Source organism: Mustelus asterias, chromosome 23 (assembly GCF_964213995.1).
Source record: "Mustelus asterias chromosome 23, sMusAst1.hap1.1, whole genome shotgun sequence".
NCBI classification, from domain to species: domain Eukaryota; kingdom Metazoa; phylum Chordata; class Chondrichthyes; order Carcharhiniformes; family Triakidae; genus Mustelus; species Mustelus asterias.
Genome location: NC_135823.1, coordinates 21,408,921 through 21,434,352, shown reverse-complemented (window position 1 = coordinate 21,434,352; position 25,432 = coordinate 21,408,921). Strand labels below are relative to the sequence as shown.

The 25,432-nt window shown below is 45.1% G+C and overlaps 1 protein-coding gene across 1 annotated transcript in view; it reads right to left on the bottom strand.

Annotated features, from left to right (window-relative positions):
• Positions 1-376: 376 nt before the first annotated feature.
• The window catches only part of LOC144510358 (heparan sulfate glucosamine 3-O-sulfotransferase 3A1-like), a 211,245-nt gene continuing 186,189 nt past the window's right edge, over positions 377-25,432 (bottom strand). Inside the window, exon 2 of the mRNA XM_078239794.1 lies at positions 377-1,071. Coding sequence (XP_078095920.1) covers positions 453-1,071 — 619 coding nt within the window. The 3' untranslated portion in view covers positions 377-452. The remainder of the gene's footprint in view (positions 1,072-25,432) is intronic.

Genomic DNA, 25,432 nt, shown 5'->3' with positions numbered 1-25,432 from the left:
CACCACTCGCCTTGGACAACACAAGTGCCTGCTAACAAAGGATCCAGAACACTGCAGGAAAATGGAAAAAAAAAAGCCTAGCGTTATTATTCATTTTGAATTTCACAACCACTAATGGATTATTCCGAGTGTCGGACAATCTCTGGGGTGACATGGCCTCACAGTTCGTGTTCAACACCATCCAAGTACGAAGGTAGCACTTCAGAATTTTTTTTACGTTTGTGAGAATAATTCCTTTGCTTGTATTTTTGTCCTTTTTTTTTGCATCCTTCTTTTAACAATGTTCAGCAGAAGAGTTTTGACCAGTAATGGTTCAGTATTCGCTCAGAACATTGCAGAAAACAAGTTGGAATTATACAAGTTTCCAGGAGAATTTTGCACTCAGTAAAGGTTAAAATCGATGGCCTTGGTGGCTTTATATGCAGTGACATACGTGCTTAGTACCTGGTGGTTTACTCCCAGCCAAAGTCATGGCCCGTCATCTGGTAGAACTTCAGATTAAATGGCCTGTAGAACTCTTTGAGCCGAAGAACGACTTCCATGTCTATTCTGGGATGAGTTCTTCCTTTTGATTTCCCGAGGCAGCGAGGCCTGCTGCTGCCTTCGGGCTTCTTCAGGCAAGGGAAGCCCTTGGTCTCGTTAAAATAGAAATGTTTGTCCGTGATGACTCTCTTCAGTCCCAGGAAATCCTGCACGCGGCCCATCTCTCCGGCGGGATCGCTGACCAGCCTCTCCCCGCTCACAAAGAGAATCTTGGAAAGGGGGAAATACTGGAGCCAGTTTTCCAGGTGCTTGGCGTAAATCCCAATGCGGATGGCGCTCCATGACGTGTCGATGAGGCCTGTGCTCATGTTTTTAAATGTCAGCATTTGAAAGCTTGGGACGCCCGGGTTCTTGGAGAGGGTTTGGGTGTAGTCCGAAATAGCCCTGGTCACAGGGTTTCTGACCACCACAATCAGCTTGGTATCTTTTGACATGGAGAAGATTCGCTTTGGGGCCTCCTTTGTGACAAAGTAACTTGGGGTTTTCTCCATGGTGATCTGACCTTCCAGAGTCCGAGGCATTAGGTTCCTGCAAATCAAAAGAAGGGAGCTAATTAAAATGGAGTAATCCAAAAGAGCAGTGCCAAATGTCACCTTGTATTTACATCAGTACCTTGTGATTCTGTCAAATGAACAGAAAGTGTAAGACCAAAACTAATTTACATTCCTAACATTGTGTCCCTTCCAATAGGCGCTTACCTCCTCACTCTCCTGCCGCTGGGAAGATGGACCACCTACTTGTGAGAGTCTTCCACTCATTCTGACATCTACACTGCTCCATACTAAACTCACACCAGGGCTGCTAGCTATAGACTGGAAAAGCCTAGCTCACTCGTAGCCTCTATAATGTTCCCTTACTGCTGTGAGCCATTACTCCACCGTTCGGGAAATCGGTATCTGACTTTTTTTAGCATCTGTGTGTGTTCAGATTATGAAATGAGGCTGGTAGACAGCTAAAGCGTTTACAAGCAAAGGACAGAACAAAGCCCCCCGCCCCCCTGGCACAAAGCTCTTTATCCCCCGGAAAATAGGTCCCCTTGAATTGGCTTGCATTTCCCATCCTCATATGTCTCCTGAGTAAAAATGTTCTTATCTCATATAGAGCTAGAGGCAGATTTTCACAAAATACTGTGGGAACAGGACTGAGCTGGCTCAAACTCAACTCACTGAGGTTCATCAGCAACCATGTGCACGCTCTTGTGAGAGGGGCAGACCAACACATGTCGCATGGACACATGCACCCACACACACACACACACACACACATATACACACACAATGCTGCCATTTCATATGCAGGTATTAGAGACAAAGACTGGTCCCAGAGGACAAAGAAAGAATATGCATTTATGTAGCTACTTTCCCATCCTGTGAAGTACTTTAGAAGCTTAGTTGCTGTTGTGACATAAGGGAATGTAGCAGTAAGTTTGCACAAATAGTAATGTGATAATAACCAGATAATCTTTTTGAATTATGTTAATTAAGGGATAAATATTGTCCAGCAAAGCTCCCCCTTCGTGTATGGGGCTTTTCACTTTAACCTCAGCGTAGAGACAGGGCCTGGGTTTAACGTCACATCAGAAAGATGGTCTCTCCAACAGTGTAGCACTCCCTCAGTACGGCACTGAGCTCTCAGTCTGTTCTGGTGTGGGACTTGAACCCATTATCTTCGAAGGCGAAGGTATATCATTGAGCCAATACTGACAAATAAGGGACAAAATTTCTAATGCAGCGTGCCTCAAAAATATTTCCCATTTTAACTCAGGACATATAATTTTATCAATTAAATAGTCTTAGCTGTAAAAATGCTGTTTCCCAGAAACCATCTTAAAACCAAATTTGTAGTCAATTGGGTCTTACTCGTGTTGCCCATTATGCTGCACACGGCCTGACCTATATGTCCAGGGTGTGCCTGAAGTTGGTGTGGTGGGAGTGAATGTAAAACCCGCTCCTGCCCGAGATTGCGTTGTTAATGTAATATTATGCTGGCTGGCCAATTAATGGCCACCCAGTGTAAAACACGTTATATGAAAGATTGAGGGTGAGAGCAGGCAGCAAGGAAAGGGAGCGCGTGGGCTGACGTGCTCTCGGGGACAGGAACCGTCTGAGGGAGCTGCGGGCCTGTAAAAAAAAATCAGCAAAGAAACTACGCCACGCGTGTCTGGGCAGCACAGCCACACACCGGTCTCAGTCCCCAGACAGATTTGTTAATTTTATTTGACCCCTGACCTTTCACCCTGCCCTGGATTTAAGGCTTAAACGTCAGGGCCAATCAACACGCTCGCCAACTGTAACGTCAGACAGGCAATGGAAAATCACGGTCAGTTTGATTAATTTAAAATGGCCTCCTGATTGGCAGTGGGTTGCACTTCTGAGTCGTGCTCATGCCCGCTGGCCAAAATATCATGCGAGGGCGCGATGATGTTGGGGCGCGAGCCTGACTTCTTCTTGCGCGATGTTACGTGTTTCCAGGTTGGGTGCGTATCCACCCATAAAATTCAGGCCCATGTGTCAAAAATATTAAATATTCAATCCCTGCTTTGAATATTACAATTAACAGCACTTTGATTGAGGGAGAAAAATTGGTTAGGCCCAAAAACAATGCAAGAGGATCATGACACACAATTAACATGTGATTGCTCATTCCAATGCAAATTCTGTGCCACCTCCTCATAACAAAGAACAATACAGCACAGGAACAGGCCCTTCGGCCCTCCAAGCCCGCGCCGCTCCCTGGTCCAAACTAGACCATTCTTTTGTATCCCTCCATTCCCACTCCGTTCATGTGGCTATCTAGATAAGTCTTAAACGTTCCCAGTGTGTCCGCCTCCACCACCTTGCCTGGCAGCGCATTCCAGGCCCCCACCACCCTCTGCGTAAAATACGTCCTTCTGATATTCGTGTTAAACCTCCCCCCCTCACCTTGAACCTATGACCCCTTGTGAACGTCACCACCGACCTGGAAAAAAGCTTCCCACCGTTCACCCTATCTATGCCTTTCATAATTTTATACACCACTATTAGGTCACCCCTCATCCTCCGTCTTTCCAGTGAGAACAACCCCAGTTTACCCAATCTCTCCTCATAACTAAGCCCTTCCATACCAGGCAACATCCTGGTAAACCTCCTCTGCACTCTCTCTAAAGCCTCCATGTCCTTCTGGTAGTGTGGCGACCAGAACTGGGCGCAGTATTCCAAATGCGGCCGAACCAACGTTCTATACAACTGCAACATCAGACCCCAACTTTTATACTCTATGCCCCGTTCTATAAAGGCAAGCATGCCATATGCCTTATTCACTACCTTCTCCACCTGTGACGTCACCTTCAAGGATCTGTGGACTTGCACACCCAGGTCCCTCTGCGTATCTACACCCTTTATGGTTTTGCCATTTATCGTATAGCTCCCCCCTACGTTAGTTCTACTAAAATGCATCACTTCGCATTTATCTGGATTGAACTCCATCTGCCATTTCTTTGCCCAAATTTCCAGCCTATCTATATCCTTCTGTAGCCTCTGACAATGTTCCTCACTATCTGCAAGTCCAGCCCATTTTGTGTCGTCCGCACCAAATCACCTGTATGATTGCCTCGTAAAGTCAGCGCCAAGCGAGGTGAGTGCCCGAGTAGGGTACAAAATATAAAGTTTATTCAGCGGCAGCCAGTGGAGACCAATCAGTAACTGATGTGAAAGCAGTTGCTGATCCTTTTAACTAACATGGTGAGGTGGCCTTTCAGCTTCTGAACACACATTCAGCTGTGTGAGGTTAAGAGAGAGTTTGGAGGTTGCAAATTACACCAGTTGAGTGAAATCAGTGTTACACACTGGCTGTTTCATGATCCACTTATTCTAAATACTTTTGACACAAGCCTCATGATGCTGACCTCACCAAAATGGTGGTGCCCATGTGGCCTGTACCAGAAATGTGCATGTGCCGCGCAGACCCAATTTTGTACCCAGTGTGGCACCCAAAATGCCAAATGCTGGAGCAAAGTTTTGCAGCCTAAAATTCTACCGAAACAAATATGCAGTTAGCCGTTCCTTTTATACATTAAAAAAGACATTATTTAGCTTTGATTCATGCCATCCTAAGCTGATCATTTCTCCTATAGAAATGGGACATTAAAGCATGAAATGTAATTTAAGTCTGATAGCCATGCTAGATGTTTATTTGAAAAGATAAAGGGGGTCGGTTTAACTCAGATGGCTGAGTTAGTAATGCAGAGCGATGCCAACAGTGCGGGTTCAATTCGCATACCGGCTGAGGTTATTCATGAAGGCCCTGCCTTCTCAACCTTGACCCTTGCCTGAGGTGTGGTGATCTTCAGGTTAAATCAGCACCAGTCAGCTCTCCCCCCTCAAAGGGGAGAGCAGCCTATGGTCATCTGGGAATACAGCGATTTTACTTTATTTGCATAAACAAGCCGTCTTGATTTACCACCCGTGTCAATACACGAATAGGATGCCATGATGTGGAGATGCCGGCGTTGGACTGGGGTGGGCACAGTAAGAAGTCTCACAACACCAGGTTAAAGTCCAACAGGTTTATTTGGAATCACGAGCTTTCGGAGCGCTGCTTCTTCATCAGGTGAGTGGAGTCAGTGCTCCAAAAGCTCCTGATTCCAAATAAACCTGTTGGACTTTAACCTGGTGTTGTGAGACTTCTTACTATGAATAGAGGGATATGGTCCCTGGAGGAGGGTTTTAGTTCAGATGGGCAACAGTGTAGGCTTGGAGGGCCGAAGGGCCTGTAATTTTCTTTGTCCTTTGTTCATTACTGTAACATAGCCAATTTACAATTTGCCTAATGCTGCCTAATGGAATAAAGGTATCGATCAACAGGCCTGGTCATGGTAAGCCAATACAGAAGCCTCAGGAAAATGAGAACTCAGTGCTTTCTACTTTTGTGATCCCCAGTCTATCTCGCAATGAGTTGGTCCATAGTCACCCTTCAACAAACCGTGAAGAACGTGCAACACTCATCCCATCACAACTCATGTTTCCAATCTTCACCTCCCCCTCCCTTTGAGAAAGACCTATCCTGTGGTCAGGAAATTATTGACCTGGAGGAGCTAAGCCTTCAATGACCAATGGGAGTGTGTTTATGGTGTTGGGTTGTCAAAGCATTTAATTAAATCTCGACCTCAAAATTTCAATGCCTGTATGCACATAGTGACATGTCTTGGGACAGAGGTGGTATTGAACTCACTTCCTATTTCTTCCTCTCTTGCAGAGTATTCCAAGATGCCTAATCACTTCCACCCCCTCAATTTCAGTCATTCCCTCCAACAGAAATCAGGCATATTTGGAATCCTGGCATCCCATTCAATCTAGAATTCAGTTTCCCACCACACACATTATCCTCACCCAGCGCATTTTCTTTTGCTAACATTTTTGCAAAAACTTGAATGATTAATGTTGACGATAATAATTTTTACATTTCTGGCACAATGCTGATGTATTTTTGAATAGTTTCCTTCTAGAAGCAAGGAAAGAAACAAATAATCCTGGCTCTGGTATTTAAACAGTGTCAACTCCTGTGTCTATAGCCGGCGTACTTTGTATTGTGGCTCAGATTACGAACATATGAACTGGGAGCAGGAGTAGGCCATTCGACCCCTTGAGCCTGCTCTGCCACCCAGTAAGATCATGGCTAATCTGATTGTAACCTCAACTCCACATTCCCTTCTACCCCGATATCCTCTCACCCCTCTTGTTTAAAAATATTCAAAGGGGGAAAGTATCCCGTCCCACCTGCTACGGGAATCGTAGCGTGGGGGGGGGGCGGCGGATCATGCAAAGGTTTGTTGACCTTGGGCAGGATTTTCCAGTTTTGGGGCGAGCGCGATCGGAAAATCGCGTCCAAAGACTCTGCTTTCACTTTTGATGTGTAGATGCCGGCGTTGGACTGGGGTAAGCACAGTAAGCAGTCCCACAACACCAGGTTAAAGTCCAACAGGTTTATTTGGCATCACCAGCTTTCGGAGCGCTGCTTCTTCATCATTTTATGATGAAAAGACTCACGATCCTCAGAGAGAAAAGATTTCTTCTCATCTGTCTCAAACAAGCGGACTCTTATTTTTAAACAGTGACCCCTAGTTCTAGATTCTCCCACAAGGGGAAACATTCTCTCCACATCCACCCTGTCAAGACCCCTCAGGATCTTATATGTTTCAATCAAGTTGCCTCCTACTCTTCTAAACTCCAGCGGATATAAGCCTAGTCTGTCCAACTTTTCCTCATCAGACAACCCTCCCATTCCAGGCATTAGTCTGGTGAACTTTCTCTGAACTGCTTCCAATGCATTTACATCCTTCCTTAAATAAGGCGAGGAAGGTTGATTTGTGTCGCATTAGAACAGGATTCAAAGCATGTGAGATGGAGGACTGCTTTCTCAGATCATTGCAGCTGCACAGCTGGTGTTCGCAAGACATAACCACATGCTGGGTAAGCCAGGGAGGGAAATTCCAGTTTCCCCCAATGTTCTCGGTGCGTCTTTAAGATGGAATTCCAAGATTCCTTGCGCCATCTCAAGCATGGACTACCAACTCAGGGACGCAAGAGGTGCCATTTCCTTGGCAGAATTTGAGCATTGCACATTTTCTTTTGCCGTCCAGCTAACATTTTTGCAAAAAAACTTGACTGCCGAACAGTACTTAACAAAAAAATGGTAACCTGATGTATAAATGCACTGCTTCATGTGTTGCGGGACCATACAGTCCAATAGTGCCTCAGGTTAGATTCCCCATGTAGCTCGCCTCAACGGGGAAAACAGTGGGAGGACCATAATTGGTCTCTTTCCCTAGGCTGTGGAGGTAAGGATCAGCCAGGCTTCTATCTCCTGCTGGACCATGTGTGCATGGATATCAGGTGGAAACTGGATCCTGCACAGTTGTGCAATCTAATTCAGTTAACTAGTTAGCATTCAATGCCTACAGATATGCTGTGAACAATGTCCACTTTGCTGAGGTGCTGGAGGATTGCCAGCTTCCATGGGACTGTATCCTGACCTTCAGCAGAAGAAAGAAATGAGACCTTTATTTAATAATTCTATTCGGGGTTTGAACTAGTCTGTACCGACCTCCTCCTCAACTACTCTCTCGGAATAAAACCACCACTGTAACAGTATACAGAGGATTCCTGTCCCTGGCTAATCTCGTTTACTGTTGCTTCCAGGTTGTTTGCAATTTTTCTCCCGTCTCACTTCTATTCAACCGATCCAATTCTCTTTTAAATCACCCATCATTAAATCATCCACGGTGGCACAGTGGTTAGCACTGCTGCCTCACAGCGCCAGGGACCTGGGTTCGATTCCCGGCTTGGGTCACTGTCTATGCGGAGCCTGCACGTTCTACCCATGTCGGCGTGGGTTTCCTCCGGGTGCTCCGGTTTCCTCCCACAATCCGAAAGATGTGCTATTAGGTGCATGCACCATGCTAAATTCTCCCTCAGTGTTCCCAAACAGGTGCTGGAGTGTGGCGACTCGGGGATTTTCACAGTAACTTCATTGCAGTGTTAATGTAAGCCTACTTGTGACACTAATAATAAATAAATCTCTGTCCTCCTACCTTAAGCCCCAGCACACCGCAACATCATTTCCCCCTCACACCAGTCAGTCCGCAAGGACTCACAGCTTCCTCTAAACAGGCACAAAAATATCCTCAAAATTGCACCAGCCCATGTCACGAAAAGCGACTGCTTTATTTCACACCAATTTCATTGCAAGATAGTTTGATGCAAATGTTGCTATAAGAGAAAACAACACCTCACCAGAGTGAAACCTTGCTCCTCACTGGGAGTTGCAGAGGTGACAATAATGAAAATGCGCCATATTTAATTTCCAATGAAAAATAACCTCGTCTCAAATATTTATAGATCCCAATTAATTTCCAGCGGGAAGGTACAGAAAGAGCAAGGAAAGCCATCACAGTTATTGAGTAATGCATGATTCTCTGGGCTACACATTACATTTTTCAGTCAGAAGATCATTAAATGGAAGCATTCATTCCAGTTCATTTTACTCCCGCAATATGTCAATTCCTCCTCTCTCTCTCTCTCTCTCGTCCACACCGTTCTGTCTTCTCCTCCTGCTCGACCAACCCTCCCCCCTCCGCCCCCCCACCCCACCCAACCCCGGCCTAATGCTTTCACAAATCTTTACTTTGTACTTCCTCCTGTGGTTGGCGTTTGCCCAGTCACACAGTTGTCACAATCAGTTACCTCTCTGACAGCATCAGATACAGGGAGAGTGTGAACTGTGGAAGTCTCGGCCAGGCACATTTCATTTGCCTGTCTCTGCAAATCCTGCTTAATGTCATCACGCTGCTCCGTGAAAAAAAAAAGGGAGGTTAATGGACGACTCCAAGCCCCAGAGGCCTTTTATATTCTATTTGGTGTACTGTAGTTACAATACATCACTTCAGAAATGTTTTCCGTTACAGTGCGGAATAGTAATTTATCTACTTATTGCACACTTGAATTGGAAAAAAAACCAGTGAAATCATTTTAAATAAGAACTTGCCCATCTTTGGCATGTCGCTCCAGTCGTTCTTCCGTTACCAGGGAAACAACATGCCTTTGTGTTTTGAAAGAGTTACCAGGTATACCACTTAAATCCTTCCATTTAGTGCAGCCCCATACCCAAACTCTTCTCGTGGCCAAGGATGACACATTTCAATTATTTTCTCACTCAAAAGGGCCGCTGAGCAAATCTGAGCAAAAAAAGGTTTGAATCATAGAATCTCTACAGTGCAGAAGGAGGCCAACCGGCCCATCGAGCCTGCATCGACAACAATCCCACCCAGGCCCTATCTGGCACCACATTAAACACAAAATTCAACAAAAAAAAGCATCAGTGTCAAAGCAATAAATTGATTATTTTAAAAAAGAGTCATTAATAAAAATGACCATTAAAAAGTGCTGAGCAGCTGAGTTAATCAATAAACAGACAGACTAGGTCCCAAGCCTTGGTCACCTGGGAAGGGGTGGATCCCATGTCTGAGTTAGGGGGCTGGGTTTAACCAACACTGACCTTGCATTCCCTTCTAGTGACACCCACTCTGAGCTGGCCTGGGCGAGATCTTTACAAAAGTGCAGGCTCCCAAGCAGGTGGCTATCAGCCTGGGTAATCCTCCTCTTCCAGTCTGGTTTGTGGATAGATTATGGAGGAGGACTGGGCATGTGTGTGTCCGACTCACTCCCAGTCTCAGTGTTGTCACTCTTACCCACTCTCACACACAGAGACTCACACAGACACACTCACTCACAGACACACACTCTCACAGACACACTCTCTGACAGACACACTCACTCACAGACACATTCACTCACAGACACACTCATTCACAGCCACACTTACTCACGCCCGGGAAGTTTGGACATTCTACCAAAGAGGTATTCAGGATGCAGTGAAGCAACTCGCTTCCTATATATCAACTCCTCTCAAGCTAGCCCACAGTGTCAGCCTTGGCTCGATGGGTAGCACTCTCATTTCTCAAGTCACGACATACAAACACGTGAATTCGGAGCAAGAAGAACCATTCAGCCCCTCAATCCTGCTCCGCCATTTGACAAGATTGTGGTGGATCTGATTTTGGCCTCCGCTCCACTTTCCTGTTTACCCCCCTCTACACTTAAAGTCCAGAAGTTGTTTATTCCTGTTTGGCGCATGAGTGGTAAGGGAATTGTGGCTAAACCTTGGCTTACAAGGGAAATTAGAGATAGCATCAGATTCAAAGGAAGAAGCAATAGACCTGAGGATTGGGAGCAGTTTAAAATTCAGCAAAGGAGGACCAAGGGATTGACTAGGAAGGGAAAAATAGAGTATGAAAGTAAGCGAGCGGGGAACATAAAAACTGACTGCAAAAGTTTCTATAGGTATGTAAAGAGAAATGATTGATAAAAACAAATGTAGACCATTTACAGTCAGAAACAGGAGAATTCATAACGGGGAATAAAGAAATGGCTGAGGAATTAAATTTGTACTTTACTTCAGTCTTCACAAAGGAAGACATGAATAATGTACCAGAAGTTATGAGAGAAACAAGTTTTAGTGAGGAGCTGAAGGAAATCTCCAGCCCTGGAAATAGTAGATCCACTGATGGGTATTTTCCAAAGTTCTTTGTATTGTGGACTGGTTCCTACAGGTGGGAGGGTACCTAATGGAAGCCTGTTATTCAAAAAGGGAGGTAGAGAGAAAACAGGGAACGATAGACCAGTGAGCCTAATGTCAGTACTGGGGAAGTTGCTAGAGTCTATTATCAAGGATTTCATAACTCAGCATTTGGAAGGCAGTGGTATAGTCAGACAAAGTCAGCATGGATTTACGAAAGGGACATCATGCTTGATGAATCTATTGGAATTCTTTGCAGATGTAACTAGTAGCGTTGGTCAGGTAAAACAAGTGGATGTGGTTTATTTAGACTTTCAGAAGGCCTTTGACAAGGTCTCACATGGCAGATTACTATGTAAAGTTAAAGCACATGGGATTGTGGGTAGTGTCTTGGAATGGATGGAAAGCTGGTTAGCAGACAGGAAGCAAAGAGTTGGCATAAATGGGTCTTTTTATGATTGGCAGTCAGTGAATAGTGGGGTTCTGCAGGGATCTGTGCTGGGACCACAACTGTTCACATTATATATTAATGATCTGGAAGAGGAAACTAAATGTATTATCTCCAAATCTGCAGATGATAAAAAGTTAGGTGGGAGGGTGAGCTGTGAGGAGGATGCAGAGATGCTTCAGCGTGATTTGGGCAGGCTGTGTGTGTGGGCATCTGCATGACAGATGCAGTGTAATGTAGATAAATGTGAGGTTCTCCACTCTGGTAGCAATAATAGGAAGACAGATTATTACTTGAATGAGTGTAAAATGAGAGAGGTGGATACTCAGTGAGACCTTGGAGTCCTCGTGCATCAGTCACTGAAAGTAAGCGTGCAGGTACAGCAGGCAATAAAGAAGGCAAATAGTATATTGGCCTTCATAGTGAGAGATTTTGAGTATAGGGATAGGGATGTTTTGCTGCAATTGTATAGGGTGTTGGTGAGGCCACACCTGGAGTATTGCGTGCAGTTTTGGTGTCCTTATCTGAGGAAGGATGTCTTTGCTATAGAGGGAGTGCAGCGAAGGTTTACCAGGCTGATTCCTGGGATGGCAGGTCTGTCATATGAGGAGAGACTAAGTCGGTTAGGATTATATTTACTGGAGTTTAGAAGAGTGAGAGAGGATCTGATAGAAACTTATAAAATTCTAACAGGGTCATCATAGAAATCATAGAAACCCTACAGTGCAGAAAGAGGCCATTTGGCCCATCAAGTCTGCACTGACCACAATCCCACCCAGGCCCTACCCCCATATCTACCCGCTAATCTCTCTAACCTACGCATCTCAGGACCCTAAGGGGCAGTTTTTAGCATGGCCAATCAACCTAACCCGCACATCTTTGGACTGTGGGAGGAAACTGGAGCACCCGGAGGAAACCCACGCAGACATGAGGAGAATGTGTAAACTCCACACAGATAGTGACCCAAGCCGGGAATCGAACCCAGGTCCCTGGAGCTGTGAAGCAGCAGTGCTAGCCACTGTGCTACCGTGCCGCCCAGACAGACAGACAGGTAGGGTACCCGGTCAGGTAGAGTACCCGGTCAGACAGGGTAGATTCAGAAAGAATGTTCCCAATGGTGGGGGAGTCCAGAACTAAGGGTCATTGTTTGAGGATAAGGGGTAAACCTTTTAGAACTGAGGTGAAGAGGGGCGGCACGGTAGCACAGTGGTTAGCACTGCTGCTTCACAGCTCCAGGGAGCTGGATTCGAATCCCGGCTCGGGTCGCTGTCTGTGTGGAGTTTGCACATTCTCCCTGTGTCTGCGTGGGTTTCCTCCGGGTGCTCCGGTTTCCTCCCACAGTCCAAAGATGTGCGGGCTAGGTTGATTGGCCATTCTAAATTGCCCCTTAGTGTCCTGGGATGCATAGGTTAGAGGGGTTAGTGGGTAAATATGTAGGGATGTGGGGATAGGGCCTGGGTGGGATTGTGGTTGGTGCAGACTTGATGGGCTGAATGGCCTCTTTCTGCACTGTAGGATTCTATAAAATTTCTTCACCCAGAGGGTGGTGAATGTGTGGAATTCACTATCACAGAATGTAGTTGAGGCCAAACCGTTGTGTGATTTCAAGAAGAAATTAGATATAGCTCTTGGGGCTTAAGGGATCAAGGAATATGGATGGGGAAGGGGGGGAAATCAGGATATTGAATTCAATGATCAGACACGATCAAAATGAATGGCGGAACAGACTGGAAGGGTCGCATGGCCTACTCCTGCTTCTAGTTTCTATGTTTCTATGAGTCCCTTGTTAATCAAGAATCGATCTAAATCAGCTTTAAAATTATTCAATGACCCGGCCTCCAATGCTCTCTGGGGAAGAGGATTCCACTGATCAATGACTCTCTGAGGGAAAAACAATTCTCCTCATCTCTGTCTTAAATGGGAGATGCCTAATTTTTAAACTGTGTCCGCTTGTTCAAGTCTCTCTCACAGGGGGAAATATCCTTTCAGCATCCAACCTGTTAATTCCCCTCTGGATCTTATAGAATCATAGAAACCCTACAGTGCAGAAGGAGGCCATTCGGCCCATCGAGTCTGCACCGACCACAATCCCACCCAGGCCCTACCCCCACATATTTTACCCGCTAATCCCTCTAACCTACGCATCCCAGGACTCTAAGGGACAATTTTTTTAACTAGGCCAATCAACCTAACCCACACATCTTTGGACTGTGGGAGGAAACCGGAGCACCCGGAGGAAACCCACGCAGACACGAGGAGAATGTGCAAACTCCACACAGACAGTGACCCGAGCCGGGAATCGAACCCGGGACCCTGGAGCTGTGAAGCAGCAGTGCTAACCACTGTGCTACCGTGCTTCAATAAGATCACCCCTCATTCTTGTAAACGCCAATGGATACAGGGCCAGCCTGTCCAACATGTTTCTGGAATAGGGCCTGGAAAGGAACACACAACCTTGGTTGACACTTCAGTGTTGGTAATGCTGCCTCTTGGATGGGGGCGTTTAACCAAGGCCCCTTTTGTCTTCTGTTTACAATTGGTCGCATTGTTATTTGTGGGATCTTGCTGTGCACAGATTAGCTGCTGCATTTCCTGTATCACAAGATGTGGGATGTGTCTGTGTGGAGTTTGCACATTCTCCTCGTGTCTGCGTGGGTTTCCTCCGGGTGCTCCGGTTTCCTCCCACAGTCCAAAGATGTGCGGGTTAGGTTGATTGGCCATGCTAAATTTGCCCCTTAGTGTCCTGAGATGCATAGGTTAGAGGGATTAGTGAGTAAAAATATGTAGGGATATGGGGGTAGGGCCTGGGTGGGATTGTGGTCGGTGCAGACTCGATGGGCCAAATGGCCTCTTTCTGTACTGTAGGGTTTCTATGATTTCTATGACAAGAGTTGACTGCATTTCCAAAGTTCTTTATTGATTGGGAAGTGCTTTGTGACTTGTGGAGATAGTGTATAAATTCAAGTTTCTTAAATTTTAGAACCTTTCTTTTAATTCTTTCGTGGGACGTGAATATCACTGGCTAGTCCAGCATTTATTGCCTGTCCATAACTGCCCCTGAGAATGCTGTGGTGAGCCGCCTTCTTGAACCACTGCAGTCCTGTGGCGTAGGTACACCCACAGTGCTGTTAGGGAGGGAGTTCCAGGTTTTTTTACTCAGCGACAGGGAAGAAACGGGCGATACATTTGCAAGTCAGGATAGTGAGTGGGTTGGAGGAGAACTTGTAGGTGACGGTGTTCTCATGTGTCTGCTGCCCTTGTCCTTCTAGATACTTGTGGTCATAGGTTTGGAAGGTGCTGGTGAAGGGGCTTCAGGGAGTTCCTACAGTGCATCTTATAGATAGTACACACTGCTGCCACTGTGCATCGGCAGTGGAGGGAGTGGATGTTTGTGGATGGGGTGCCAATCAAGTGGGCTGCTTTGTCCTGGATGATGTCACGCTTCTTGAGTGTTGTTGGAGCTACACTCATCCAGGAAAAGTTTGAATCCAGCGCTCATCCGTGTCAAACCCACACCTATATCAAACTTAAACTTTTATTTCTGGCCCTGCCTTCAGAATATTTCTATGTGTTGCAAAGAGTGGCACGGTGGCACAGTGGTTAGCATGGCTACCTCACAGCGCCAGGTACCTGGGTTCGATTCCTGGCTTGGGTCACTGTCTGTACAGAGTTTGCACATTCTCCCCGTGTCTGTGTGGATTTCCTCCGGGTGCTCCGGTTTCTTTCCACAGTCCGAAAGACATGCTGGTTGAGTGCATTAGCCATGCTAAATTCTCCCTCAGTGTCCCGGGATGTGTAGGTAAGCGGGATTAGTGGGGGTAAATATGTGGGGTTACGGGGATAGGGCCTGGGTAGGATTGTTGTCAGTGCAGACTCGATGGGCCGAATGGCCTCTTTCTGCACTGCAGGGATTCTATAATCAGCTCTAATCATGCTCCCTGTGACCTTGTAGCCACGTACTCCTCACCACATGCTCCATTCATAACCACCATTCAATCTGCAGAATACATCACACAGTCCCATTTCTAAGTCTGTCCTACTTTGTGGACATGATGTGGAGATGCCGGCGTTGGACTGGGGTAAGCACAGTAAGAAGTTTAACAACACCAGGTTAAAGTCCAACAGGTTTATTACCTGTTGGACTTTAACCTGGTGTTGTTAAACTTCTTACTACTTTGTGGATTCATTGCTCAAGTGGACTAACTGCTTAATTTGCACAGTATCGAAAACCTTGCTGAAATCTAAATCATTAAATTTCCACTCAGGTCATTGCTATCAATGATTGTCAATTTCCTTAGGTATCTATTTGTCTGAATGAGCAAATGTGACCACAGCCATAGCATCTACTCAATAATACTTGACTTGGTTACCAGGTGGAACATCCAAATTCTTCTGTCCTTATTTGATGTCCAGGAGGATACCAAGGCCAGAATCTTATCGCCGTTCACGCCAGCGGGATTTTCCCATCCCTCTGCAGTGAAAGGAGATTTGGCTGGCCACCAAATGCTTCCATCTCGCTGCAACGGGAGTGTGGCGCGAACGGCCAGTAAGATCATGTCCCAAGTGTTTACAGGCCAAACCAAGTAATGACGGCAGATTTCTTTCCCTAAAGGACATTAGTGAACCAGATGGGGTGTTCTGAAAATTGACGATCGTTTCATGGTCATCAGTAGATTCTTAATCCAGATATTTTTTATTGAATTCCAATTCCACCATCTGCCGTGGCAGGATTTGAACCCGGGTCACCAGAATGCTAGCTGAGTTTCTAGATTAATAGTTTAGTGATAATACCACTGGGCCATTGCTTTGATGGAGGTGGATCAAGAGAAGCTCAGGTGGAGCAGAAAGACTGCCATGGATTGTTAGGGCTGAACGGTCTGTTTCTCTGCTGTACCACGTAAATCCATGTCAATAGTGGTTGATGAGATAAAGAGTTGAGCATTCTATCACCGTGGATGTCAGAATCATAGAATCCCTACGGTGCAGAAGGAGGCTATTCAGCCCATTGAGCCTGCACCAACAACAATCCCACCCAGGTCCTATCCCCATAACCCTACATATTTACACTGTTAGTCCCCCTGACACTAAGGGCCAATCAACCTAACTTGCACATTTTTCAGACTGTGGGTGGAAACAGGAGCACCCGAAGGAAACCCATGCAGACACAGGGAGAACGTGCAGACTCTGCACAGACAGTGATCCGAAGCCGGAATTGAACCCGGGTCTCTGGCGCTGTGAGGCAGCAGTACTAACCACAGTGCCACTGTGCCGCTAATCACTCTGTTTTGCGTTGATGCCCCAATGAGCTGCCCCTTAAGACAGATCCTTCATATGCACTGGTCTTTAACCAATTACCTGAAATGAATCATCTCTAGACCGTGCCTTGTGTTGAACTGCGGCACACAGGAGGATGAAGAATTCCCAGCGGGTGCTGGAGAAAAACATACCCAGCAACAAGAGAACCCACAAAAATCCTAATGATAAGGTCCTCATCAATGACTATTAATTAGGAAGTTTCCACCTCAATCTCTCTGTTTAAATTCATTCTCTTGTAATTTATTTTGGCAGCAGCTGTGTATATAATCTGAGAGTAACAAATTGTGCGGTTTGCCCTGCAATTTGAACCAAAAAGGGCTGAAAATGCGGAAGGCCGCCAAAAAAAACTACCAGAACAGTAATCTTGATCGAACCAGTGTCCTGTAAAATAGTTAAACAGCACGCTGTCTGCTTGTGATGTAGCTTCAAAGGCTCTTCAGGAGCAGTGCATACAACAGCATCAAACATCGATAGATGGTACAAACAAGGAGTTTTTAAAGAAGGTAGAATCATAGGGTTAGAGAGGTATACAGCACAGAAAAAAGGCCCTTCGGCCAATCACGTCTGCGCTGGTCAAAGACAAACCACTCAACTATTCTAATTCCATTTTCCAGCACTTGGCCCATATGCCTTGGCATAGCAAGTGCGCATCTAAATACTTCTTCAATGCTATGAGGGTCTCTACCTCCACCACCCTTTCAGGCAGTGAGTTCCAGACTCCCACCACCCTCTGGATGTAAAGGTTTTTCCTCAAATCCCCTCTGAACCTCCTGCCCCTTACCTTAAATCTATGCCCCCGGTCATTGATCCCTCCACCAGGGGGAAAAGTTTCTTCCTGTCTATCTATGTCGCTCATAATTTTATACATCTCTGACCTCCCCTCAGTCTCTTCTGCTCCAAGAAAAACAAACCCCAATCTACCCCATCTTTCTTCAACACAGGATGAATGTTCATACTTCACAACGCCTCGGGACCAATATTACAATTATTCGTATGATTATTTGTTACAGAGAATGCAGAGTACGGAAACAAATCCTTCGGTTGGATTGATCTATGCTGTGTTTGCGTTCCACACCATTCCCCTCCCACATCACTTTATTAGGATATTTTATTCTCCTCTTCCCTTTCTTCCCTCCCACTTCACATTTTCAATCTATTTCCCCTGATAAATACATTGCAGTTATCTCCTTAACCTGTCTGGACACTTCACAATTCACATCAATGTCCTTCCAATTCATCCCTCGTGTCAAAAGGTGCTTTGATGCGTTTGCGAGCTATCCTGGATGTTGTATTTTTATTGCCTGCACAGCAATGGTCATCAGTCTCTCTCATCGCCAACAGTTTACTGAGCTGCAGTGTGTGGTAGCACTGTCAGAGGTGATGGGAATTTTAACATGAACTCTGTATTAATAAAGGTTACAATCATGGAAGATATTAATGATCTTCATTTAGACTGGGAGGGGGTAAATATAGGAACATTGGAACTAGGAGCAGAAGTAGGCAAATACAGCCCTTTGAGCCTGCTCTGCCATTCAATCAGGTTAAAATCCAACAAGTCTTTTTACTATCAAGAGCTTTCGGAGCGCTGCTCCTTCATTATGTGAGTCACCTGTTGAGCAGCGCTCTGAAAGCTTGTGATTCCAAATAAACCTGTTGGACTTTAATCTGATGTTGTGAGACTTTATACTGTGCGCACTGCAGTGCAACGCCAGCATCTCCACATCATCCCATTCAATCAGATCATGGCTGATCTCTCCCTCGTCTCAAATACAGCTCCCCACCTGTTCCCCATATCCCTCTTTCTCTTTTTTAATTAGAAATATATCTATCTTCTTCTTGAAATCATTCAACGATTCAGACTCCACCGCGCGATGGGGCAGCGAGTTCCACAAATTCACTACCCTCTGTGAGAAGTAGTTCCTCCTCATCTCAGTTTTAAATCTATCGCCTTTCAACCTATGCCTGTGACCACTTATTCGAGATTGCCCCATAAGGGGAAACATTTGGTCTACATTTACTTTATCAATCCCTTTAAAAATTTTAAATATCTCGATCAGATCTCCTCTCATCCTTCTGAACTCCAGCGAGTACAAGCCCAAGCTGTTTAACCTTTTCTCATACCTCAGCCCTTTCATCCCTGGAATCAATCTGGTGAACCTCCTCTGAACTGCCTCCAATGCCACCGCATCCTTCCTCAAATAAGGAGACCAAAACTGGACACAATACTCCAGATGTGGTCTCATCAACACCCTATGCAGTTGCAACAACATTTCTCTACTTTTATACTCAAGTCCTTTTGCGATAAATGCTAGCATCCCATTTGCCTTTTTTATTACATACATTCTGACTTTCTGCGATTCATGAACAGAGACACCCAGATCCCTCTGCCCAGACACATTTTGAATCTGCTTTCCATTTAAGTAATTTGCCTTTCTAAATTTTCTGCCAAAACAGCTAACCTCACACTTATCCACACTGAACTCCATCTGCCAAATTTTGGCCCATTCTCCTAGCCTATCTATATCTGTCTGTGGAATCTTTATCTCCTCTTCACTGCCTGCTTTCCCACCTATTTTAGTATCATCCACAAATTTTGGCATGTTACACTCTGTCCCTGTGGCATTGCCTCCTTCCAACTAATAAAGATCTGTTTGCAAATTTGATGTGCTACTGTTCCAACAGTGAAGGGATCACTACTTTGACTTGGTTGTGAATAATCATGCAGAGCGAACAGGTGATCAAAAAACCAGAGGGAGTATTTGGTCAATGATGATCACAAAATAATTAGGCTGAGTCAAGAATCAAAAACAACAAATCGCCATGCAGGGCTTGATTGAGGAAAGAAAGAAAAAATATAGCAAATCACAGGTCTTTCCCTAAAATGGAAGGGAAAATTTTCAAATGGGACTTCATTCATCAAATATTTCAGCATTGGAGAATGGAAGTACAAAGGCAAATGTTCCAAGGGATGAATCAGTGTTGTTGGTCAAATATTGAGCAAATAAAAACATTTCTGGTGCTAAAAGAGAAATTAATGAAAGCAAAAGCCAGGACAATTATGAAGAATATAGTAAAACTACCAAAGTTCAAATCAAAAGACCAAAAGGAGAGTGTAAAAGAAAAAGAAGCATGAGGAGAACCACCATGCAAGCTTCAATAGCAACAGTTTAAAGTTTATTTATTAGTGTCACAAGTAGGCTTACATTAACACTGCAATGAAGTTACTGTGAAAATCCCCTAGTCACCACACTCCGGCACCTGTTCGGGTACACTGAGGGAAAATTTAGCACGGCCAATGCACCTAACCAGCACGTCTTTTGGGAGAAAATTGGAGCACCCGGAGAAAACACACGCAGCGCGGGGGAGAATGTGCAGACTCCACACAGACAGTGACCCAAGCTGGGAATCGAACCCGGGTCCCTGGCACTGTGAGGCAGCAGTACTAACCACTCTGCTACCGTGCCGAGGGATCAGCTTATTAGAGCATTGCCTGCAATTGTCACCTCATTAGTTCCAGTGGATGGAAAATGGCCGACAAAGCAGGAATGATTGTTTTTGATATCACTGAGTGCATAAGATAAATTCTCATTCCCTCCACCCCCATCAGCAGCGTAGGGCCTTAGAACATTCCACGCTATTCTTGATTCGCTGTCTGCAGACTAGTCTTCTCAATGATGTCTCGAATTGATGATACAAAAGGAGCAGAGAAGACAAATGCCAGAGGATAAGCCATGATTTGGACTCTGCATCTGCATGAAACCAGGGTGTCTGTTGAATAAGCATTTTAGTCGCTGAATTTCCTTCCCATCCACCATTCCATTTTTCAGCTCACTCAGAACTTGACTGAATCTGGTGATGTTCCCTGACCAGGGCATCACCTCGGTGGGTGAGTGCTGGGCAGGATTACCGATTCAGAGGTGGTGTTGTCTCAAAATGGGGGGAGGGAAGTTGTGTGTTTTACGAACAGACGAATCAGGAGCAGGAGTAGCCACTTGGCACTTCGAGCCTACTTTGGAATGCAATGTGAACATGGATGATCTGACTGTAACCTGTCGCTTGCTCTTGATAACCTTTAACTTGCTTGTTTATTGAGGATCTGTCCACCTCTGCCTTGAAAACATTCAAAGACTTTGAACAAAGAGCAAAGAAAATTACAGCACAGGAACAGGCCCTTCGGCCCTCCAAGCCTGCACCGACCATGCTGCCCGTCTGAACTAAAACCCCCTACCCTTCCGGGGACCATATCCCTCTATTCCCATCCAACTCATGTATTTGTCCAGACACCCCTTAAAAGTCACTATCGTATTTGCTTCCACTACCTCCCCTGGCAATGAGTTCCAGGTACCCACCACCCTCTGTGTAAAAAATCTGCCTCGTACATCTCCTTTAAACCTTGCCCCTTGCACCTTAAACCTGTGCCCCCTAGTGATTGACTCTTCCACCCTGGAAAAAAGCTTCTGACTCTGAATCTATCACCATTTAGATAATCTTATTTTTTCTTCCTGCCAAAATGGACAATTTTCCCACATCATACTCCATTTGCCAGATCTTTGCCCACTAACATAACCTCTGACCTCTTGTCGCCTCTATGACCTCTTCACAACTTACTTTCCTACCTGACTTTGCTTCCACTGCCTTTTGAGGAAGCGATTTCCAGAGACTCAAAATCCTCTGAGAGGAAAGACTTCTCCTCATCTCTGTCTTTAAATGGGTGACCCTTTATTTTTAAGCAATGACCCCTAGTTCTAGATTGTCCCATAAGAGGAAACATCCTCTCCACATCCACCCTGTCAATACCTCTCAGCATCATATATGTTTCAATCAAGTTGACTCATACTCTTCTAACCTCCAGTGGATACACGCCTAGCTGGTCCAATCTTTCCACACAAGACAACCCACCCAATATAAGTATTGGTCTGGTAAACCTTCTCTGAACTGCTTCGACGTATCTGCATCATTCCTTAATTAATGAGACCAATACTGTACACACTATTCCAGATGTGGTCTCACTGTCCTGTACAACAAAAATATAACTCCCTACTTTCACATTCACTTCCCCTCACAGTAAGCAATAACATTCTATTAACTTTCCTAAATACTTGCTGTACCTGAATACCAGCCATTCATGATTCATGCATTCAGACACCCAGATCCCTCTGTACCTCACAGCTCTAAATCTCTCACCATTTAGATAATAAGTTTCTGTTTATTCTTCCTGCCAATCATACTCCATCTGCCAGATCTTTGCCCATTAACTTAACCTATCTCTGTCCTCTTGTAGACCTCTTCACAACTTACTTTCCTACCTATCTTTGTGTCGTCAGCAAATTTAGCAACCATGCCTTCAGTCCCGGCATCCATTTATATAAATTGTAAAAGGTTAAGGGGCCAGCACCAATCCCTGTGGCACACCACTCGTTACATCTTGCCAAGCAGAAAAAGACTCATTTATGAACATCCTCTGTTTCCTGTTAGCTAACCAATCTTATGGAATCCCTACGGTACAGAAGGAGGCCATTCGGCCCCTCAAGTCTGCACCAACAACAGTCCCACCCAGGCCCTCTCCCCATAACCCCACACATTTACCCTGCTAATTCCCCTGACACTAGGGTCAATTTAGCATGACCAATCAACCTAACCCACACATCTTTGTGGGAGGAAACTGGAGCACCTGGAGGAAACCCACGCAGACACGGGGAGAATGTGCAAACTCCTCACAGACAGTGACCCAAGACCGGAATTGAACCCAGGTCCCTGCAGCTGTGAGGCAACAGTGCTAACCACTGTGCCACCATGCTGCCATGGATCTTCTATCCACACTAATATGCTACCCCCTACACTATGAGCTTTCATATGTTGCAGCCTTTCAATTTGTAGCAGTATATATTCTACCACCACCCCCCACCCCCCCACTCCCCACCCCAGTCCAGTCACGCTCCAACATGGAAAGGATTTGCCCAAGTTCAGAGTCAGAGGAAACCATCTCATCATGTTCCAGAACTTTCATGACTATCCTTCATTCTTGCTACAGACCAAAAGTGACACGATGAGTTACAGTGGTTAATACACTGTCTATGTTCTCCCATGTTTCAAACGAGGCTTCACACTGGCAGATCCAAGCAATGAAGTTGTGTGCAGTGTTGCATTTCTCTACTCTTAATCACTCTCCCTTACTGACACACATTGGACGTTAGGCAAGGAAACGTCGGAGGCAACCCCGGAGTGTTCTTTGTGCTGTGAATGAAGACCAGCCGGTGGTGAAATAAGTCTCACGCAAGGCAAACAACATGATGGAAGAAGCCACAAGCTTGCCGGAAAAGACCGGTTTATAACTCTACGAACTGGGTACTGGCTCGCCTCTCCTGGTGTTCTGTGACTACGTTAACAAATGAAAACACATCTCCCACTAAGGTTCAATGTGCTCATTTGGGAAAAATTGGTCTGGAAGATTTCAGTTGATAAAAGAAACATCACGTGGTGAAACATTAATCAAAGAAAACAGCAAAAACACATTAACAGTACGCAACAGTAAAGCTACCCATGGTGCAGGATCAGTACTTCCTCAGTGTTTGTTCCAGTCTTTAAGACTAAGACAGTTAACTGCTGGGCTAGACAGACATGATGTTATAAACTTGTTTTGTGCTGCGTTGCGGGAGTTTGCCCCCTCGTTAAATCACTCCCTCTCTATCCGTTTATGTCATTCCATGATACAATCATTCCACAATCTTGCATGTGAGGTTAAAAGGTTTCTATTGAGTGGACAGCTAAACATATTTCAGTCAGTTTCTATCACTGGTGTACAACATCTCAACCTAAAAAACACAAAACAATTCACCACGAGAATGCACTTCCAATAGGCCCGTGCTCCCATGGGATATAATAAAGGTCATATCGGTAATTGGAGCTGGAGGTACACACAGCATCGGCTCACATCCCACATCCAACATGTGGCATTGGAAATTTGTCATCTTTTCTCATAAATATTTCCCCCCTCCATCACCCTCCCCTCACCCAACAGCTACACCACCTTTACAAAATCAATAATATCAACCCAGGCAGTTAGGAATAGGAGTAAGGTAATTGAGTTAGTCTGGGTTAACAACAGGAGTAAGGTCATTGAGTTAGTCTGGGTTAGCAACAGGAGTAAGGTCATTGAGTTAGTCTGGGTTAGCAACAGGAGTAAGGTCATTGAGTTAGTCTGGGTTAGCAACAGGAGTAAGGTCATTGAGCTAGTCTGGGTAAACAACAGGAGTAAGGTCATTGAGTTAGTCTGGGTTAACAACAGGAGTAAGGTCATTGAGTTAGTCTGGGTAAACAACAGGAGTATGGTCATTGAGCTAGTCTGGGTAAACAACAGGAGTAAGGTCATTGAGTTAGTCTGGGTAAACAACAGGAGTAAGGTCATTGAGTTAGTCTGGGTTAGCAACAGGAGTAAGGTCATTGAGCTAGTCTGGGTTAGCAACAGGAATAAGGTCATTGAGTTAGTCTGGGTTAGCAACAGGAGTAAGGTCATTGAGCTAGTCTGGGTTAGCAACAGGAATAAGGTCATTGAGTTAGTCTGGGTTAGCAACAGGAGTAAGGTCATTGAGTTAGTCTGAGTTAGCAACAGGAGTAAGGTCATTGAGTTAGTCTGGGTAAACAACAGGAGTAAGGTCATTGAGTTAGTCTGGGTTAGCAACAGGAGTAAGGTCATTGAGTTAGTCTGGATTAGGAACAGGAATAATGTCTTTGAGTTAGTCTGGGTTAGGAACAAGAGTAAGGTCATTGAGTTAGTCTGGGTTAGGAACAGGAGTAAGGTCATTGAGTTAGTCTGGGTTAGGAACAGGAGTAAGGTCATTGAGTTAGTCTAGGTTAGGAACAGGAGTAAGGTCATTGAGTGAATATGGGTTAGGAATGAGAGTAAAGTCATTCAATTTTGTGATCGCTTAGCTGTAACCTCCATATCCTTTACCCAGAAAAATTATATTGATTTGAAAGGAAATTGGACGGGCAGTTGAAGGAGATAAACTTGCAGGGCTGAGGGGCTAAAGTCAGGGAAAGGGATTGACTTGCTTGCTCTACAGGGAGCTGGAATGGCCTCATTGGGCTGAATGGCCTCCTTCTGAGCCACTGTGACTCCATGACGATGATCCCAATTTCAGTTGGCCCAGCAGCACCCAGTGGCCTTCTGGGGGAACGAATGCTCCAGATTCCTGCTCCTCCTTTCCTGTATTTTGCTGACCTGACGCTTGTCCTGAAATGGATGAATGTTGGTAGACATCCCTTGAGCAAGTTTCTTGTTATCCTACACAAGTATTTCACATTGACCATTAGAAGGTGTTAGAATGTTGGTTTAGGAGGGTGTTTGTGATTCAGTACAAACAAATCAAAAACAGCTCCAGTTTATAGGTAATCAGAATGAAAATCCACCTCTGGGAGTCCAGATGAAGCACTTGCACATTTTTAAAGTGGATTAATTGCCAAACTGCTTGCAACATGCCTTACTCTTTATAACATTGAAAAGCCTGCTGCTCCTTGAATCCAGCCTGCAAAAATAATCACTTTTTTTGTTACCGGTTTGGGTTTGTGTAGAATTGTTTAGAAATGTTTTAATCCCAGCTTGCAAAGTATGGTCATAGCACGTGTTTAAGAATCTGACAGATGTGCTAGCTGTCCGAGGATACAAATCAGCTGGTGGATCATAAAGGCCGCACTCTCCCTGGGTTATCACAACCTTGACACGCCTACACACACTGGAACATCTTCAAAGTTCTTTCTCAGACTGGGGTCTGAGTGAAAACTGGCCTTTTCCTTGCACAGTTTAAAACATTGATGTCTGGTTCTCCCTGAGCTATTTAATTGGATCAAACTGATGATAGGCGAGCAAGCATTCGGAACGATAGGGTGAAGTCAGCATCGAATGGAAGATATGGATCTATAGTCAGTCATTTCTTGCAGATGCATACCAGATCTCAGTCAAACTATTCGTGAGGCACTAGTTCAGAACAGTGCATCACCCAAACAAACTACAGAATA